The sequence below is a fragment of the Mobula hypostoma genome, chromosome 8 (assembly GCF_963921235.1).
Source record: "Mobula hypostoma chromosome 8, sMobHyp1.1, whole genome shotgun sequence".
Classification (NCBI taxonomy): Eukaryota; Metazoa; Chordata; class Chondrichthyes; order Myliobatiformes; family Myliobatidae; genus Mobula; species Mobula hypostoma.
Genome location: NC_086104.1, coordinates 53434406 through 53455011, shown reverse-complemented (window position 1 = coordinate 53455011; position 20606 = coordinate 53434406). Strand labels below are relative to the sequence as shown.

General features: G+C 43.3%; 1 protein-coding gene across 18 annotated transcripts in view; it reads left to right on the top strand.

The window, feature by feature from the left end:
- The window catches only part of nrxn1a (neurexin 1a), a 1799241-nt gene that overhangs the window by 814262 nt on the left and 964373 nt on the right, over nucleotides 1-20606 (top strand). For all 18 annotated transcript variants that reach the window (XM_063055858.1, XM_063055840.1, XM_063055854.1 and 15 more), the window contains one exon: nucleotides 2987-3425. In XM_063055858.1, coding sequence (XP_062911928.1) covers nucleotides 2987-3425 — 439 coding nt within the window. The remainder of the gene's footprint in view (nucleotides 1-2986; nucleotides 3426-20606) is intronic.

Below are 20606 nucleotides of genomic sequence, written 5' to 3'. Positions count from 1 at the left end.
GCAAGAGCAATCAGAATTCAAATTATCAATTGAGTGGAGTCTCTACCATTGCTGTCACAACCATGACTCCTCCTCCTCCTACATACTCTCATAAATTACTTTCTAAAGCTATCTATCCTGCAGCATACAAGGCAATCAGAGATTCTTAGCACTATTTCAGTATGCAAGACCAAATTAACTAATTACAAAAGAAAATCTGAATAAGAGCCTTTTTTTACAGTGTCATTCTGTTAAATTGTGTTCATTCTCTTTCAATACAAGAAATTCATAAGTGATCAAGGCGTTTAAATTTTTTCATCTTCTGATGTTCATTTCTTCTGCAATCTCAAAGATATAATATGAAGATCAGTATTGGGTGATGTAGTTGTCAGCTCTCAGGGTACAGGACTTCAGTTCCATTAAGGCACTCCTTCTCTTATGCAACTTGATTGTGAGCAGACACTCCTGCTGGCTGCATGTCTGGAGCTTCTGCTTGGAGAGCATGAAACTGTCTCCTATGAGTGACTTGAGTGACACTCAAATGTCTGGTATAATCTGCTTCCTGGACAAATACAGAACAATTCCAATTATAGGACTTGTACTGGATAGTTTAAGGGCAATCACGAAAACACTGTATGGTTCACATGCAGTGGATTGTGTTCTGAGGTATACTGAACAAACACCAGTATGATCTTTCTGTAATACCTATTGACTATTCCACAGTACGGTCACGTACTTCCTTGAAGAAGTCACTATTGGACGTGGCTATCAATATGATGCTCTTTTTGAAGCAAAGGTTTCCTACAATTTTGAAAAACTGAAAGCAATTTACTCAAAGTCACAAATATTAGTTAGCATATAGTCTCAGATAATTAACTTCATTATGTTTATCAAGTTGTGTTGCTTTTTTTTCTGTGAGCATGCAAATGTTGTAACTGCAAACCTGCAGTTGATCTCCTCTGTGTTTTTTGTTAGAATGTACTTTCCTTGAGTCTGTGAATCATCTAGTTCTATAATACTCTCACCTAGTTCCCCAAATTGATTGTAAGAAAATAAAAGAAAATCAATTCTATCAAGTCTTTTAAGAATCCACTAACTTCTGGTCTTCAGCAAATTTTGCCTTATCGATATTAATCATTTTTATTCTGGTTGGTAGAAATTTTTATTATTTTCCTTTTCCTCCTCGTCATAACCACCATCAATCTCAGCAACTATTATCTCTCCCTGAGGTTAGATTGTCCTGCAGAAAAGACCTTAATGAATATGATTGTAAACATGGATATGCAATGTCTGTGTGGCCAATTAAGAAAAAGGCAACACCTTTCCCAACTTACCATAGATAGACATTGGTTTATACAACACAGAAACAGTCTCTTCAGCCCAGCTGTTCAATGCCAACCAAGGTGCCCCAACCAAGCTCGTCCCATTTGCCAGGGTTTGATGCATAATATTTTAAACTTTTGCAATTCATATACCTGCCCCACTGTCTTATAAAAGTTTAAATTGTACCTGCCTCAACCACCAGCTGATTTCACATGGATGCCACCCGTTGTGTTAAAACAAAGTTGCTTCTTAAGTTTCTCTTATATTTTTCCACTCTCGCATTAAACCTCTGCCCTCCTGTTCTTGTTATTTCAACTCTAGAAAAAGTCTAACTGCATTTGCCCTAGCTATGCTCCTCATGATCTCATACACTCTCAGATTCCCACCCCCTAGGTAATATAATCCTAGCCTGTCCAGTCTCTCTCTGTAATTCAATCCCTCAAGTCACGACAACATACTTGTCTGCACCTTACCCAATTTAATAACATCTTTCCAGCAGCATGTTGCAGGAATGCAGGGGGAACTGCCAGTGTGAGCTCCCTGCATCTTCAGCGAGTCCTGAAAGCATTGTTCCTCCTCAATATCTTTGCAATATGTTGACACTTAAATATTGATAATACCTGTTCAAAATAGTTCCCCATACAAATTATATGCAAGTTACTTTAAAAACAACATTAAGTTATTGGAATCTGAAAGCTGCAGGCCTGGTGATATCTCCATGAGAAAGTGGAGACAGAGATTTACATGCAACAAAGCATTGCTAGGAAAACAAGTCATAGTACTGACTTAACAGATATTTTACTGTGGCACATGTGCAAGTTTAAGGCTGGTTCTATCAAAATCGGATTGTAAATAGTCTCCTGTTATCCGTTATACCCAAGGAAGAAAAGTAAAAATTACTCAGTGGACAGCATGATTGTATGTTTGTACTTGTCATATCTTTCAACTTATCTTGAACTGTATACACTTCTTTGGGGTGATGAAGTTGTCATTCAGTGTCAATACCACTTGTTTTCAAAAACCTGTCAAGCAGGCCACTTTTTCTGAGGATCTCTTCCATAGAAACCAGCAGCTGATACTTCTGTTCCAGTATTTCATCTACAAATATTTGTAAGCTGGTTGGGTTTGCTATATTTGGTCTTGTTCTCATGTCCTTCATGCTCCGACAGGACCCCTGCCTGAGTTTCTGGTTGAAAATGTGGTGTATGATTTATAGTGACCAGTTTCTCAGTTTGTAATGCTTTTGAAGTATTTCTATTGGTGCAATTTCCATCACTTACAGCAACTTTTGATAGAACGTAAGTCTACCTTCTTCGCCTATCCTTAATTCAGTGAATATCTAAATTGCAATTCTGGTCATATCCTTTGTGGTTAGTATGTCAAGCAATCGATGTGTCATCCAAAGTTAAACTATTAACAAACTAGCCTTGTGAATTTCTATGAGCATCAAATGTATAAAAACATCAAGGATCTGAAATGCTTCTCTTCCAGCAATGGTGCTATAATGGAAAGTTGTTGCATTAATAATATCCCGGATGACTATTATTCTTTATATTTTATGATCATTGCTTTTCTCCTATCAATGCATGTTTTCTCAATCTTCACTAACATTATTTATTTATAAGCTTGGCTGTAATTAATTTTCTGAAGATTTCAATTATTAACTTTGTTATTTCACTTGCAGGTGGTTTATAAAAATAATGATGTTCGTTTGGAATTATCACGGCTTGCAAAACAAGGAGATCGTAAGATGAAGATTCATGGAATGGTTGCTTTCAAATGTGAGAATGTTGCAACACTTGACCCAATCACATTTGAAACCCCTGAATCATTTATTTCTTTACCAAAGTGGAATGCTAAAAAGACAGGCTCCATCTCATTTGACTTTCGCACCACTGAGCCAAATGGACTGATTCTTTTTAGTCACGGCAAACCACGGCACCAAAAGGATGCTAAAAATCCACGAATAGTAAAGGTGGACTTTTTTGCTATTGAAATGCTAGACGGGCACTTATACCTTCTGCTAGACATGGGATCTGGTGCTATTAAAACAAAAGCTACTCAAAGAAAGGTGAACGATGGAGAGTGGTATCATGTGGATTTTCAGAGAGATGGAAGATCAGGTAAGACTTTTATCTGCTATCCTTTTCAGTGCCAGAAAATCAGTTGGGAGTAAGGAACAATGATCAAAAAATAGCTTAAGATATTGTACCTAGGTTTTGACATTTTCTATATGTATCTCATGATGTAGTTTAGAGACAAAACCTCCCTGTGCACCCACATCAGAACTACCAACTGAGAGTTCCTATGAGACAGACGGGTGTTGCACAACGTGCATTATTTGCTGAAATAAAGAAAAGGCACTCTTTCTTAAAGACTGTGAATAGAGCTGTAAATTGAGGAAGAGGTAGACAACAAGTAGAAGTGCATATGCATTGCTAAGCCATGAAAACTATTCTATGCATTTGTTTGAAATTTGATAGTTACAATCCAAACCCATGGACTGTTACTGGACAGTCATTACCTTCATTGAATCTTCGAAGTGTAAAAATCAGTATCACTATGATTCTAAAAGAACTGCTTAGATTTTATTTCCGTAGAATGTCAACACTAAGAATTTTAGAAGTTAGTCAAAGTTGTGCTTTAGCTGTTACTAGGCTAAATTACATTTCACTACACTTTATAGTACTTTTCTGATTGGAAATGATTCTTGAATGTTTGCAAAAATATCATACACATTCCTTGGGTTTGTATTCTCACTGTTTAAAGAATGGTCATGAGATGTAAGCATGCTGAATAGTGAAACCAATCAGAAAATGTTAACAGATTCAGAAAAAAGTCAAGACATTTTGCAAATTTAATGTAATTACTTCTTAATATCTGTGCAAGCATTAGTAAAGATGCTGAAGTAGTTGATTTTTGTGAGGACAGATAAAGGGTTTTCCATCCAGTATTCCTATAGCAAGTGCAAAAGTTTATCTGGAAAGTCTGATCAATTATGAGTAGTAATTGGGTGAACTGGTTTAGGACAAGTATCATATCATACAATGCGGAGGAGGAAATTAACTCAGTTATTCAAGATTCTTCAATGATCCACTTTTCAATTGCACCTAATTATTCAATCTGCCTCACGCAAGGCAAAATGAAGCTAATAAATGAATGATATAGTAACAGTGGCGCACATTGTAAACCCATTAGTCAGATTGAAGGTTTCAGCTTATAACGTTTGTATGTAGCGTTAGTTTTGCAAACTATTAAAGCAAGACCATAATAAAAATGCTTCATGTTGGTGGCAGTATTCTATGGAATAAAGATGGCTTTCAGTGGGCTCACAAAACTCATATTAAGAAGTTGAAGAAAAATATTATTAATTTATTTTTATTGCAAGAGCTGTGCATACGTTTGAGCTTCAGCAATATAATTTACAGAATAAACTTTGAATCTCTCTGTTTTTACTGATATGCAATTATGAATGGAAAAGCATTGATGCTTCCCAAATTTTCACTGAACTTTTTAATTAGTAGCAAATATAAATTCTGTACTGTTTGTCTTGCATACAATAACTGGAATCTGTGAAACATATCCATATCACTCATTATTACAGAATTTCAGCACATTCTTTTCATTCTATATCTGAAGTTTTTATGATATTTTTCATAAATTCAGCCCTAATCTGAAAATAACACAACATTTTACATTTTACCATATCAAGTGAAATTGTAATGAATCAAGGCCTTGATTAACAAATGGAAATATAATCAACTTCTTGAAGGTCTCTGTCAGTTTATAAGGCCATATATTTCTAAAATCTTTCACATCACATTTTATAAAATCTTTACATATTTGTATGTCATGTTCATTGCTGATTATTTGTTCTGTACAAATATCAACAATGTTGCAGTTTTGCTCTTCTATTCTGTGTGACATAAATGACTCTTGAAAGCAGATGCTCCTATAGAAACACTTTTTTGCAAAACATACAAGCAAAAGATGTTAACTGTCTTAGAATCTGTTGATATTTACTTAGGATCTGTGGTAAACCATGTATATATGTTGTAACTCGGTTACCTGTCTGGACACACACCTCTGCTGACTGCCCCTGTGGCTCCTCCCACAGAGTCCTGTATAAAGGTGTTCGCCTTGCCCCTCCCCCTCAGTCCGGGGGCAGACACTCACTGTGGAGGTCGTATTGTACAGCGAATAAAAGCCTTTCAGTATTTTACCAAACCTCAGTCTTTTGGAGTAATTAGAGGTGCTTCAATTTTATTCGCTGTACATTTTAAAACATGGAACAGGTCCTGAGACCAGACAAATTAGACCTCAATCTGCAAATGCCTGACGCTGGAAACGCTTTCGAACTCTGGCTGGCCTGCTTCAAAGCGTATCTAGGGGAGATTAAAGCGACCGACCCCGTAGCGAAGCGCAGAGTTCTACTCTCCAGGGTCAGTCCACGGGTTTATTCGCTGATCAGAGACCAGCTGAACTATGACGGTGCAATGAACGCACTCAAAAGACAATACCTGCGGCCGATAAACAGCGTCTATGCTCGGCATCGCTTAGCGACATGGCAACAACAGTCCAGGGAATCGAGTGCTGAGTTTGTCCGGGCCCTACAGACACTCGTGCGGGCCTGCAATTGCCAGGAGCTGACGGCGGCGCAGCATGCAGAACTCCTAGTGAGAGACGCCTTCGTTACGGGGACTAGGTCAGTGTACGTGCGCCAGTGGCTGCTGGAAAAAGCCGATCTTACCCTAAGTTCAGCGATCGAGCTGGCTGATACGTTGGAGGCCGCTCTGCATAACTCCGAGGCTCTCCAGGCATGTGATCCCCGATGGCCTCGTGGGCGCCGCAGACCCCGCAACCTGCCGGCGAATCGACCTCGGCTGCAGCTAGTCGTGAGTCCACGAAATGCTACTTCTGCGGACTGGAGAAGCACCCCCGGAAACGCTGCGCGGCCCGACAAGCTACCTGTTCCAGCTGCGGAAAGAAGGGCCACTTCGCCAAGGTCTGTAAGTCAAAACCGCGAGCGGGATCGAGCAGCGCTGCGTGCGAGACGTGGGGGGTCACCATCTTCCCTGCACACTGCCACCACATGCGAGACATGGGGGCCGCCATCTTCCCTACACGCTGCCACCACGTGCGAGACATGGGGGCGGCCATCTTGGTCGGCGCCACCTCCAACCGCCTACGACCAACGGGTGCTCATGGGCCACCCCACCACGCCAGACCAAGACAGCGACCCCACCCTGGCTTCTGTGACCCTCGACCAAAGCGCTCCCCACCAGCTCGCAAGGTCAATGATGGGCATCCTGGTGGAGGGGCACAGGACAAGCTGCCTGTTTGACACAGGTAGCACGGAGAGTTTTATCCACCCGGCCACGGTGCAGCATTGTGGACTCATGATACGGCCGGTAAGTCAGAGGGTCACCATGGCCTCCGGGTCGCATACAACAGACATCCGGGGGGGTTGTGTAGCGACGCTAGTGGTGCAGGGCACAGAATATCGGGACTTTAAGTTACTGGTCTTGCCTCAACTGTGTGCCCCTGTGCTGTTGGGGTTGGACTTCCAGAGCCACCTGAAAAGCGTGACAATGAAGTATGATGGGGCCTCTCCCGTCAATTACTGTCATAAATCCCCTGTTTTGTAGAGATATGTCACGTACCCCGCTACTGACCACACACACACACCGACCTGCGCATCCCACCCAACATCATGCCAACTGCCACACTACCGACACCACTTGCGGCCTCTCCACCCTCAGGATCCCTCCCGCACCGCTGTTCGCCAACCTGACCCCCGACTGTAAACCCGTGGCAACTAAAAGCAGGAGGTACAGCGCGGGGGACAGAGCTTTCATTAAGTCGGAGGTGCAGCGGCTGCTCAGGGAGGGGGTCATTGAGGCAAGCACAAGTCCTTGGAGGACGCAGGTGGTGGTTGTTCGGAACGGGGAGAAGAATAGGATGGTCGTGACTATAGCCAGACCATCAATAGGTTCATGCAGCTCGACGCGTACTCTCTACCCTGCATCGCGGATATGGTCAATCAGATAGCACAGTACAAGGTGTACTCGACCATAGACCTAAAATCTGCTTACCATCAGCTCCCCATCCACCGGGAGGACCGCCCTTACACTGCCTTCGAGGCGGACGGCAGGCTTTATCAATTCCTGCACGTCCCCTTTGGTGTCACGAATGGCGTATCTGTCTTCCAGAGGGCAATGGACCAGATGGTGGACCAGTGCCAACTGAAGGCCACGTTCCCATATCTGGATAACATCACCATCTGCGGTCATGACCAGCAGGATCACAACAACAACCTCCAAAAATTTCTCCAAGCGGCCAAATCTTTCAACCTCACCTATAACAAGGACAAGTGTGTATTTGGGACCATCCGACTTGCTATCCTTGGGTGTGTCGTGGAAAATGTAGTCATTGGCCCTGACCCCGACCGTGTGCGCCCCCTGTTGGAACTCCCTCTTCCCAATACCCTCAGAGCCCTCAAAAGGTGCCTGGGCTTCTTTTCATATTACGCCCAATGGGTTTCTAACTATGCAGACAAGGCCCGCCCCCGGTCAAGTCCACCACATTCCCCCTCTCTGCCGAGGCCCACACGGCCTTCAACCGCATAAAAGGGGACATTGCCAAAGCAGCAATGCATGCGGTGGATGAGGCCATTCCCTTCCAAGTAGAGAGTGACGCCTCCGACTTTGCGCTGGCTGCTACCCTCAACCAGGCAGGAAGACCAGTGGCGTTCTTCTCCCGTACCCTTCAAGGCCCTGAAATTCGGCACTCTGCGGTAGAGAAAGAGGACCAGGCCATAGTGGAAGCTATAAGGCACTGGAGGCACTATCTTGCCAGCAAAAGGTTCACCCTGCTAACTGACCAGCGCTCAGTCACATTCATGTTTAATAATCAGCAGCGGAGCAAAATCAAAAATGATAAAATTCTGAGGTGGAGAATCAAACTCTCCACCTACAACTATGACATCATGTACAGGCCTGGGAAGCTCAACGAGCCCTCCTATGCCCTATCCCAGGGAACATGTGCCAGCGCGCAGATCAACCGACTATACGTCCTACATGTAGACCTTTGCCACCCGGGAGTCACCCGGCTTTTCCACTTCGTGAAAGCCTGGAACCTGCCTTACTCCCTTGAGGAGATCAGGATGATGACCAGGGACTGCCAAGTCTGCGCAGAGTGCAAACCGCACTTCTACCGACCCGAAAAGGCACCACTCATCAAGGACACCCACCCCTTTGAGTGACTGAGTGTTGACTTTAAGGGCCCCCTTCCATCCACCGACCGCAATGTGTACTTTCTTAACGTAATTGACGAGTACTCGCGGTTCCCCTTCGCCATCCCCTGCCCCGACACCACTACCACGTCAGTTATAAAAGCCCTGCGCAAGCTCTTCACTCTGTTCGGATACCCACGCTATATCCACAGTGACAGAGGGTCCTCGTTTATGAGTGACGAGCTGCACCAATATCTACTGGCTAGGGGAATTGCAACCAGTAGGACCACGAGCTATAATCCCCGGGGGAATGGACAGGTAGAGAAGGAGAATGGCACAGTGTGGAAAGCCACACTCATAGCCCTCAGGTCAAAGGGACTGCCGGTCTCCTGCTGGCAGGAGGTCCTTCCCGAGGCACTCCACTCCATCCGCTCCCTGTTATGCACAGCCACCAATGCCACCCCTCATGAGCGGCTCTTTTCTTTTCCCTGAAAATCGACCACTGGAACCACCCTACCATCTTGGCTGACGTCCCCGGGGCCACTGCTGCTTCGGAAACATGTGAGGAGCAATAAATACTCCCCGATGGTCGAGAGGGTTCACTTACTTCATGCGAACCCCCAGTATGCCTACGTGGTTTTACCTGATGGGCGGGAGGACACGGTCTCCATCTGTGACCTGGCGCCCGCAGGAGCTCCGGGCCCCTACCCTGAACACTCCGTGGTGACTATTGACCCCGTACCCACCAATGTATGTACCTATGAGACACCGTGCACCCCAAACCCTATACAGACACCACACGACACTCCCATACCGGGCGCGACGCACACGCTCGAGGGATTACCGATGCCTAACGTGCTGGCACCTGAAGTCAGGCCGGAGCCAGCACAACTGCCATCGCTGGTGCTATGTAGATCACAGCGACGGACTCGACCGCCTGATAGACTTAACCTGTAAATATACTTCTTGTAAATATTGTCAGTCACTTCACCCCGCGGGACTCTTTTTAAAAAAAGGAGGGGTGAATGTGGTAAACCATGTATATATGTTGTAACTCGGTTACCTGTCTGGACACACACCTCTGCTGACTGCCCCTGTGGCTCCTCCCACAGAGTCCTGTATAAAGGTGTTCGCCTTGCCCCTCCCCCTCAGTCCGGGGGCAGACACTCACTGTGGAGGTTGTATTGTACAGCGAATAAAAGCCTTTCAGTATTTTACCAAACCTCAGTCTTTTGGAGTAATTGAAGGTGCTTCAGGATCAACGAGCATTAAAATATTAGTTATATATGCGACAAGTCAGAAATTAGTGTGTTAATATCTTAATAACATTTAATAAAACATACCCTGCATTGGGAAGAAGTTTTTAATAAACTCCTTTGATTAAAAAAGCATCAGTGCTTGATGCTTAACACTGTTGTATTATCATATGCTGGATAGTTTTTATTTTCCACATCATTTCTGCATTTGCTTATTACTATTCTGATTTCAATTTTCAGAGCAATGCAGCACTTCGCTGTTTGTGTCCCAAAACAGTGAAATATTTTAACATGCAATAATTACAATTTACAGCATGCCATTAAATTGTAGGTTTCTTATTGTATGTTGGAGTAGAATCAGCAATGAGTTGACATTTCAACGGAGATGTACAAAGCACATTTTGATAATTTCAATAAAATTAGGAAAATATTTATGGTCAGATCAATCCATCATGCAAACAAACCTCCTCTCCATTGGTTTACACTTTTGGCTGCCCAAGGAAAGCAGCCATCATAATTAAGGACCCTTCCCATCCTGGTCATTCTTTCTCTCCCCTCTCCCATTAGGTAGAAGATACAAGAGCTTGAAAACATATACAGCCATATTTCAGGATAGTTTCTAGCCCACTTGTATCAGACTTTTTGAAAGGACGTCTTGTATGCAAAAGATGAATTGCTGACCTCCACCTTGTTGTGGGCCTTGCACATCAGTTATTTACATGTACTGCTCTGTGTCTGTAGCTGCAACTCTATATTCTGTATTCTGTTTTCCTTACATCTGTCTGTATTACATGCAAGCATAGTTCTTTACCCCATCATATCCATTACATTAGTAATCAATTGACCAACCAAGCAACCAACTTGCAAACATAAAACATAGAGCAATGCAGCACAGAAACAGCTAAAAAGCAAATCAAAACCCCCAAACACTAAACCCTCCTTCCTACCTCATGCCTATATCCCTTCATCCCCTTTGAACCTGCCCCCTCTCACCTTCAATGCTTGCCCTCTAATATTGGACATTTCTACCCTGAGGAAAATATATTCCCTGTTTATTCTATCTATGCCTCCCATAATCTTATAAGCCTCTATCAGATCTCCCCTCAGCCTCCTCCACTCCAGTGAAAGCAACCCAAGTTTGTCCAGCCTCTCATGATAACACATGCCCTCTAAACCAGGCAGTGTCCTGGCAAACCTCTTCTGCACCCTCTCTAAAGCCTCAATCTCCTTTGTATAGTGGGGCAACCAGAACGATATCCAATTCTCCAAATGTGGCCGAACTGGAGTTCTATAAAGTTGCAAGATAACTTTTTGACTTTTGAACTCAGTGCGTTGACTAATAAAACAAGCATTTGCTGAGCTTTCTTAACCACCCTGTTGACCTGTATAGCTGTGTTTAAGGAGCTATGAAGTTGGACTGCAACTCTGTTAAGGGTCTGGCCCTTAACAGTGTACTGTCTCCTTGCATTTTCCCTACCAAGCTGCTAAACCTCACACTGATCTGGGTTAAACTCCATCTGCCATTTCTCTGCCCGTATCTGCAACTGATCTATATTGCACTGTATTCTTTGCCAATCTCCTGCACTATCTACAACTCCACCAACATTGGTATCATCTGCAAACTTACCCACCCATTTATATTTTCATCCAGTTCACTTATATACATCACAAACAACAGAGGTCCCAGCACAGATGCCTCCCGAACAGCAGTAATTACAGACCTGCAGCTCAAATTTGTCCCTTCAGCTACTATCCTCTATCTTTTATGTACAAGCTAGTTCTGAACTCAGACAGCCAATTTGCCACAGACCCCATACATCCTAATCTTCTGAACTAGCCTCCATGAGGGACTTCATCAAAAGCCTTACTGAAAATCATGTGGACCATGTCCACAGCTCTAACCTTCTCATCACTTTGTCAAAACATTCAGTCAAGTTGGTAAGACACATCTTGCCCTGCACAAAGCCATGCTGGCTCACCCCAATTAGGCCATGGGTTCTGAAATGCTCATATATACTATGCCTAAAAATTTTCTCCAGCAAGTTCCCTACAACTGAAGTGAGACTCACCAGTCTATAGTCCCCAGGATTTTCCCTTGCTCCCTTCTTAAATAAAGGTACAAAATTACCCGCTAGCCAGTCCTCTAGGACCTTGCCTATGCCTAGAGAAGATATGAAGGTACTGGTCAAGACCCCAGCAATCTCTCCTCTTGCTTCCTTCAATAACCTGGAGTAAATACCATCTGCTCCTGGGGACTTACCCACCTTCATACTCATTATGTGACCTATCTCTTCTTCCTCCTTGACCTCTAAATGCTCTAACATATTTATGCACTCAGCTCTGATCTCCTGGCCCTCTGTGTTCTTTTCCTTGGTAAATACTGAAGTAAAATACTCATTTCAGACCTCACTCACATTCACCACATCCAAGCAAATGATCCCCTCTTTATCCTTGAGTCATCCTACCCTCTCCCCTGGTTATCCCCTTGCTCTTGATATATCTGTAAGATGCCAGAGGATTAACCTTGATCCTACTTGCCAAGGATTTCTCATGGCCTTTCCTGGCTTTCCTACTTCCCTTCTTAAAGTTATTTTCTGGCTTCTTTATAATCCTCTTGTGCTCTGTTTGTTCCTAACTTCCGAAGCTTTACATATTTTCCCTATTTCTTTTTGACTAAATTCATCACCTCTCTAGACATCCAAGGTTCTCTTATTTTTCGATTCCTGTCCTTTCTTTTAACAGGAACAATTGATCTTTAAACACCCCACATGTCTGATGTGGACCTGCCAGAAATAAGGTGTTCCCAAATAACTCTTCTTAGTTCCTGCCTAATGTCTTCGTAATTTGCAATCATCCAAATTAAGACTTTTCTGCAAGGACCATACCTATCCTTATCCATAACTATTTTGAAAGATAAGGAGTTGTGTCTTTGTTCCCTAACTGCTCACCCACTGAAAGGTCAGTCACCAGGCCAGGTTCATTACCCAACAGTGGGTCCAGTATAGCCCCTCCTCTCGTTGGACCATCTACATACTGTTTTAAGAATCTCTTTTGGATACACTTAATAAATTCTGCCCCATCTAAACCCCTTGCATTAAGATGTCCCAGTTTATCTTAGGGAACTTGAATTCTCCAAAGACAATGACCTTATTACTTTTTAAATATTTCCTTTATCTGTTTACTTATAACCATATAACAATTACAGCATGGAAACAGGCTATCTCAGCCCTTCTAGTCCATGCTGAACTCTTACTCTCACCTAGCCCCACCGACCTGCACTCAGCCCATAACCCTCCATTCCTTTCCTGTCCATATATATATCCAATTTAAGTTTAAACAACAACATCGAACCTGCTTGCTCAATGTCCCAGTGGCTATTAGGGGGTCTGTAGTAAAATCTCATCAGTGTGATTGCACCCTTCCTATACTTCCTCTACCCAAATGAACTCAGTGTCTGAACTTTCCATTATTTCTCCCCTGATTGCAGCTGTGATATTGTCACAGATTAGTAGTGTAACTCCCCTCCCTGCTTTACCTCCTTCTCTATCTTTTCTAAAACTTTGAAAACTTGGTACATTAATCACCATTCCTGCCCCTCGCTCAACTAAGTCTCTGTAATGGCCACAACATCGTTCTTCCATGTATTAATCCGTGCTTTGTTCAATATCTTCGCCTATAATACCTCTAGCATTAAAATACACACACTTCAAACTATCCATCCAATCATACCTGTTATTTTGATTTTTCCTATCAATACTTCCCCTGACATTAACCTTCCTGTCCAATCCGTCACTTACTGCCCTGGTGCTCCAGTTCCCAACTCCCTGGAAAACTAGTTTAAACCCTCTCAAATAGCATTAGCAAACCTCCCAGCCATGATATTGGATCCCTCCAGTTCAGGTGCAACCCGTCCCTATTGTACAGGTCACTCTTTCTCCACAAAAGGTTCCAATGATCCAAGAACTTGTAACCCCACCCTCTGCACCATCTCCTCAGCCACTCATTAATCTGCACTATCATCTCATTCCCACCTGCACTAGCCTATGCACTGGGAGTAATCTGGAGATTACTATGTGGAGGTCCTTCTCTTCAGCCTCTTTGCTAATGTGACACCAAACTAAGTTATCAGATGATTGATACTAATGAGAGGGATAAAGGAGACAATGGAGAAACGTTCAGAATGTTAAGGAGAGAGGAGAGAGAGATAACGGAAAAGAAACACAATTCAGAATATTGACAGATCGGTTGCTTTGAACCTGAACTGTTTGAAGTTTGATGAACAGGCGATACCCCAGCAGTGGGATAAAAAGAACAGGTTCGCTAAGGCACGACACACACCACGAGATCACGAGATAACGAGACCCTGGAAGAGCGGTGTGCCCCCACAAGTTGGTGGCAGTTTGGAGGTCCGGTTCGCGGGAACCGACCATAGACTCACAGGGTGTAAAGGTACAATCGGTGGGAACCTGGTGTGTGTGTCCGCCCTTGCCTGGGTGCCAGGTTCACCGCGGAAGAACGGTTGTATCCAGAACGGAGGGGTCACAGTCGGTGACCACAGTGGGATAGAAGACATAAAAGGGTACGCCCGAAACCAACTGTGAAGAACATCAAAGGTCTGCCTGAATCAAAATTGCATCCCCCCCCAACGGCACAACAGCGATTACAGCGAAATGTACAAGCTGAACTGAACTCTGCATTACTTAAGACTGATCATTTTACCCCTAGACTGCGATAGAGCTTGGTTTGATTCCTATTATCCTAGTTCTGTGTACATGTGTGTATTATCATTGCTAACCTGTTGCATTTATATCCTTGCGATTAGAGTACTGTGTTACTTATTTCTTTAATAAAACTTTATTAGTTCCTAGTAATCCAGACTCCAACGAGTGTTCCATTTCTGCTGGTTTGGCAACCCAGTTAAGTGGTACGTAACACTAACTCCCTATGATATTGAATAGGACCTGTTCCACTTTTCTACCTATGGCATTGGTGCCAATGTGCAGTATGACCTCTGGCTGTTCACCCTCTACTTTGAGATTATTCTGCAGCTGCTCCAATACATTTAGGATATTAGCACACAGGGGGCAACACACCATAGTAGTGTCTCTCTTGCAGCCACAGAATCTCCTGTCTGTCTGCCTAACTATCAAGTCCCCTATCATTACCGCACTGGCTGACTTTACCCTCAGAGCAGGCCACAGTGCCACTAGCCTGGCTGCTGGTGCTCTGTCCTGACTGGTCACTCTGCCCACAGCAGTATCCAAAGGGGTATACTTATTGCTGAAGGGAATAACCACAGAAGAAACCCTGCACTGACAGCTTAATTCCCTTACCTCCCCTGAAAATTTCCCAGAATATTGCAGTTCTGTTTCAAACATTAATAGCAGAAATAGAATAACAAAAAAAAACGCACCTTAAGCGACTGGCCACACAATGCACCATATATATGTAAGTGCAGAATCAATCATTGTAATGCATTTGGGCTTGGGAGATTCTTTATCACAATTGGTTCAAGGTTTTGGTAGTCGATGTGCATGCGTCCACGTCTTGCATATGCCATCTGTTAGTCTCTGACCCGCTTGCATACATTATTCAGAATCAGAATCAAGTTTAGTATCAGTGGCATAATTAGTGAAATTTGTTGTTTCGCAGCAGCAGTACATCGCAATATATAATAAAATATAAATTACAGGAAGAAATACAGTTAAAATGAAATTAAGATAAAATTAAGTAATGCAAAAATAAGAGAAGAAAATTGTGAGGTAGTGTACGTGGGTTTACTGTCCATTCAGAAATCTGATGGTGGAAAGGAAGAAGGGGTGTTTGTAAAACATTGAGTGTATGTCTGCAGGCCCTGTACTTCCTCGATGGTAGCAATGAGAAGAGGGCATGTCCTGGATGATGAGGTGTTTATTGATGTCTGCTGCCTTTCCAAGGCATCGCCTCATTGATGTGGAAGCAAGTGCCCATCTTGGAACTGGCTGAGTTTGCAGTTTTCTGTAGTCTGTGTAGTGCCCACCCCCCATACCAGATGGCGATGCAACCAGTGAAGAATGCTCTCCATGGTACATCTATAGAAATTACAAGAGTCTTTGATAACATACCAAGTATGTTGTCATCTTGCTCCTAGTTAGCCCCCAAGATTTTTTCTTTAGCATCTCTTTGTGTTCATTCTTTTCTGTCTTTTCTAAGAGCAAGCTAGCTTGACGGTGGAGTCTTATTGAAACAGTGAACCAGTCATTATTAAAAATATATATGTAATTCCCTTTTTCTCACTAGACTGCTTGTTTATGGATGTCTATCAAACATCATTCTTTCCTCCTTGTCATTTATTCAGATAGAGCAAAAATTTGCCATAGCAATTATTGGAAATGTTCCATCAAAGCAATTATGTCCGAGTTGACATTTCCATTGTTGTCTGCACCTTTTTTGAATTTGGAAGGATCCTCCCTTTGACCCACAGAGAAACCCTCTGAACTTCCTGAATTAACACCCCAACTGCTTTTGTCTGCATCTGTTCCTTAAGGTCTTAGCTTTTTGACTTGGTGTATCTCAGTTTTTGCAACTGTCTGTCCTCCTCTAAATCCAACAATATTTTCTATCATGTCGTTTATACCAGCAACTCCTTCAGGACCCTGATCAATCATCTACAGAAACTGTTTACTGTGGTTTGGATTCAGAAAGGCTTCATCCACAGATACCGCCCAAAACTTGAGTTACGGATCATTAGAAATGCGATCTCACTGTCAACCAATGATCGAGTTCATTTTTTTTGTGAAATGCAGACAGTTTTATGTACTGAGGGATTCACTACATTGTGTTGTGTAGTTGTGTTGGTAGCTGTATATATCCCCCTCCCTGCTATTGCCCACAAGGCACTGCATGACCTCTACAGCACCATCAGTGACTTTCAAACCAAACACCCTGATAGTATGTATCTTCATTGTCACTGGGGATTTCAACCATGTGAACCTAAAGACAGTCCTGCCTAAATTTCACCAGCATGTTGGTTCTGCTACCAGTGGCAAAAATATCCTCAACCTGGTTTAGACTAATATAGCAGGTGTACATAAAGCATTGGATCCCTCGATCCCACATTGGATTCTCAGGTTACCTATCTGTAGTGATTCCAGCATACAAGCCACTGACAAAACAGGTGAGTGGTGAAAACCTAAACAGAAGGGGCAATCCCAGCATTGCAGGGCTGCTTTGAAGACATAAAATGAAGAAAGTCCAGGGAGCCTGCTACCTATGGCAAGCATGTTAATATTGAAAAATATGTGGATTCATGACCAGCTACATTGAGAAGTGTGCTGAGGGTGTTGCCATCATGAAACACATCTGTGTGAGGGCAATCAAAAGCCATGGCTTACTGCAGAGGTCTGTGCATGACTGAGGGATTGGGATACTGCCTTTAGATCAGGGGTTGCGACAGCTCTTAGGGAAGCAAGAACTGTGCTTTCCCGCTCCATCAGGAAGGCAAAGTAGGAGCATTCTCAGGGAATATACTGCCACTTCTGAGATACTAGGGACACAAGGCGCACGTGACAGGGAATGCAGAGGATTACAGACTACAAGTCTACCTTGAGCATCAGTGACAAGGATGCCTCACTCCCTGACAGGCTGAATGTCTTTTATGCCCAGTTTGATGAGCAGAGCAAAGTGTGGGTGAGGAAGGTGCACAGACACTCCACCTGGCTGAAGCTGAGGTGAGGAAGACCCTGGTCAGGTTCAACCCATACAAAGCCTTGGGGACCGATAACATACCAGGTGGGGTTCTGAAAGACTGCGCTGCCCAACTAACTGAGGTGCTGACAGATATATTCAACATCTTTCAGGAGCAGTCCACTGACCCCTTGGTTTTAAAGGCAGCAACCATCATTCCAGTGCCAAAGAAGGCGACAAAATCCTGCCTAAATGACCGTCATCTGTTGATATTAACATCAACCACATTGAAGTTCTTTGAGCGGCTGGTCATGGAGTACATTAAAGCCTTACATCCAGCTACCTTGCATGCTTTCCAGTTCGCTTGTTGCTCAAGTCAATCCACTGATGATGCAATAGCCTCTGCCTTCCACTCTGTCCTGTCCCACATGGAAAGTGGGGTCTCATATGCGGGAGGCTGCTGTTTATAGACTTCAATTTGGTGTTTAAAACCATCATTCCCCAGAAACTGGTGTAGAAATTGTCCTCTCTAGGCCTCAACACCTCCCTCTGCAACTGGGTGCTGGATTTCTTAATGGAAAGGCCGCAGTCAGTCTGTGTGGGCAGCAACATTTCTAGTCCCGTTACGCCAAGCACTGGTGCTCTCCAAGGCTGTGTGCTCAGTCCGCTGCTGACACGTGACTGCATTACAGGATTCAGCTCAAACTGTGTTATCAATGGATGACCCAACCTTGGGTGGCCTCATCAACAATGAAATAAATTGGAGTACAGGGAAGAAATGGAGCGGCTGGTGGTCTGGTGTGAGAAGAACAATCTAAGTCTGAATGAGAAGAAGACTAAGGAAATCATCGTCGACTTCAGGAAGGTGCAGATGAACTATCCCCCTCTGCAAATGCATGGCTCCTCTGCAGAGAGAGTTAAGTGCACCAAGTTCATGAGAGTTCACATCACAGATAACCTCACCTGGTCTCTTAATATCACCTCTCCAAACAAGAAGGCACAGTAGCATCTCCTCATTAAAAGGAGACTGAGGAAAACGAGGTTGCTCCCTCAACCCCTATCTTAATTGCATTTTACAGGAGCACCATTGAGAGCATCAGACAAGTTGCATCTCCGTCTGATATGGGAGCAGCTGAGCATTGGACTGGAAGTCCTTATAAAGGACTGTGCAAACAGCTGAGAGGATCATAGAGGATGGTCTCCCTACCATCCATCTGGAACTCTTACCAAGAGTCCTGCAAATGCAGAGCCTTCAGTATTATTAAGGATCCAACCCATCCATCCAGCATCCTCTTTGACTTTCTACCATCAGGCAGGAGACTCTGATGCATTAAAACAAGAACGGCTAGGGTGAGAAACAGTTTCTTCCCTCAGGTCATTTGGCTTCTGAACTCCCTGCTGCATCACCGGTTAATCTGTTCTGTACCTGACAATATTTTTGCACTTTTGTTTTTTTATTTATGTGTAATCCACCTTTAGATTTCACCCTTACTTTCATAACTTATTATGGGCTATGCACAGTATGTGTGTTTACTACAGTGCTTTACACCCTGGGTCAGAGAAACATTGTCTCGTTTGACAGTATACATGCACAGTATATCATCAAGTGACAATAAACTTGACTGTTGAACTGATTTGATTGCAAATTGTGGGTTATTAGTACAAGAAATTCTGCAGATTCTGGAAAATGAGCACAATGCATGCAAAATACTGAAGGAACTCTGCAGGTCAGGCAGCATCTATGAAAATGAATAAACGGTTGATCTTTTGGGCCAAGACCTTCAACAGGACTGTAGGCTATTGCTCTATTCAGTGTGATTTGATATCTGTAACTTCATTCTCTGGAAAATGTGTTTTCTTCCAAATGTATTTATACATTCATGCTAACCAGCTTTCTTCTTTACTGTGATATGAAAGTCTCATTTTAGCTCTTGGCTCTTGTTATGATTTCCATGCTGTGCAGAGTGCAACAGTCTTCTGATTAGATATAGTTTAAAAAATCTTGCACACAGTAATTTGGCATGGACATGATGTTTGATATCCAATTACTGTTATTTCCTTTCTTCAGTGCCCCTCCTGAACTATATCTTTAAAGTTTCTTGCCAAAGTCATTTTAACTAAGTAGTTCATTAATTACAGCTTTCTTGTAACATTGACATTTCTGTTCCTTGATCTATTTATAAGCTTGATGAATTGTTGAGGCAAGTTCTTCATCTGTTTGATTTCTGTGGTTATGTTATAGTTTTCCCATAGGAAATTTCCCCTCAGGTTTGCATTTTGCAAGAAATAAATAAGGAATATCAAAGTCACATTAGGTCACCGGAAACTGAAGACCCTCACATGCCACAATATCCAAAAAAGACATTACTTCAGATCCTGACACTCTGATGTAAATTTGATGAGAGGTCTCTTGGTCTCTAGTATTGCAAATGAAAAGCAACAAAATATACATTCTAATTTCTGTGTTCGCTTGTTGTAAATTTGAATCAGTGGGTTGCATGTTACACAGTCGTAAGTGCACCTTGTTATAATATTTGATTATGAAATCAAATTCACATACGGTTTATTTGGTTGCTGGTTATGGTTAACGTGGGTCGGCAGCAGGATTTCTCTGGGCTTAAGGCAACTTGTTAAATGGATGCATTTCTCTTCAGCCTCGTGTCTTTGCATGTCTTGCTCTGATTATTGTCCTCTCGGCATGGCCAAATATTTCCCTCCTTGCCAATTGTATGTTCCATTTTTCTTCATCTCTCTCAACCATGTCATTCCCTATTTCTTTTATTTGTGAGATGAGGCCTCTGTCAGTCATAGTTGACCATTAATATTGCATCCTAGCTGTCTAGGTATGCAAGCCTGGACCGTATGATATGGAGAGGAAGCGGTGGCCCACGTAGCAAGCTCCCCCTCTCCACGCATCTGATGAACCCAAAGAAACGGCAGAGACCGACACAGTTTGGTACCAGCAGCGCTGCAGGGATTGCCAGTCAACATTGAAATCAATGTAGGACTGACTCAGGGACTCCAGCTTTGCATTTTTCCCTTGGGTTTACTCCTGAAGTCTTCCCCAATGAGTGGGTATAGTGGCAAGGCAGCAGAGGTTTGAGATCAGAGATTTCCTTCTCCTAGATAAGCTGACAACCTCGGCTAAT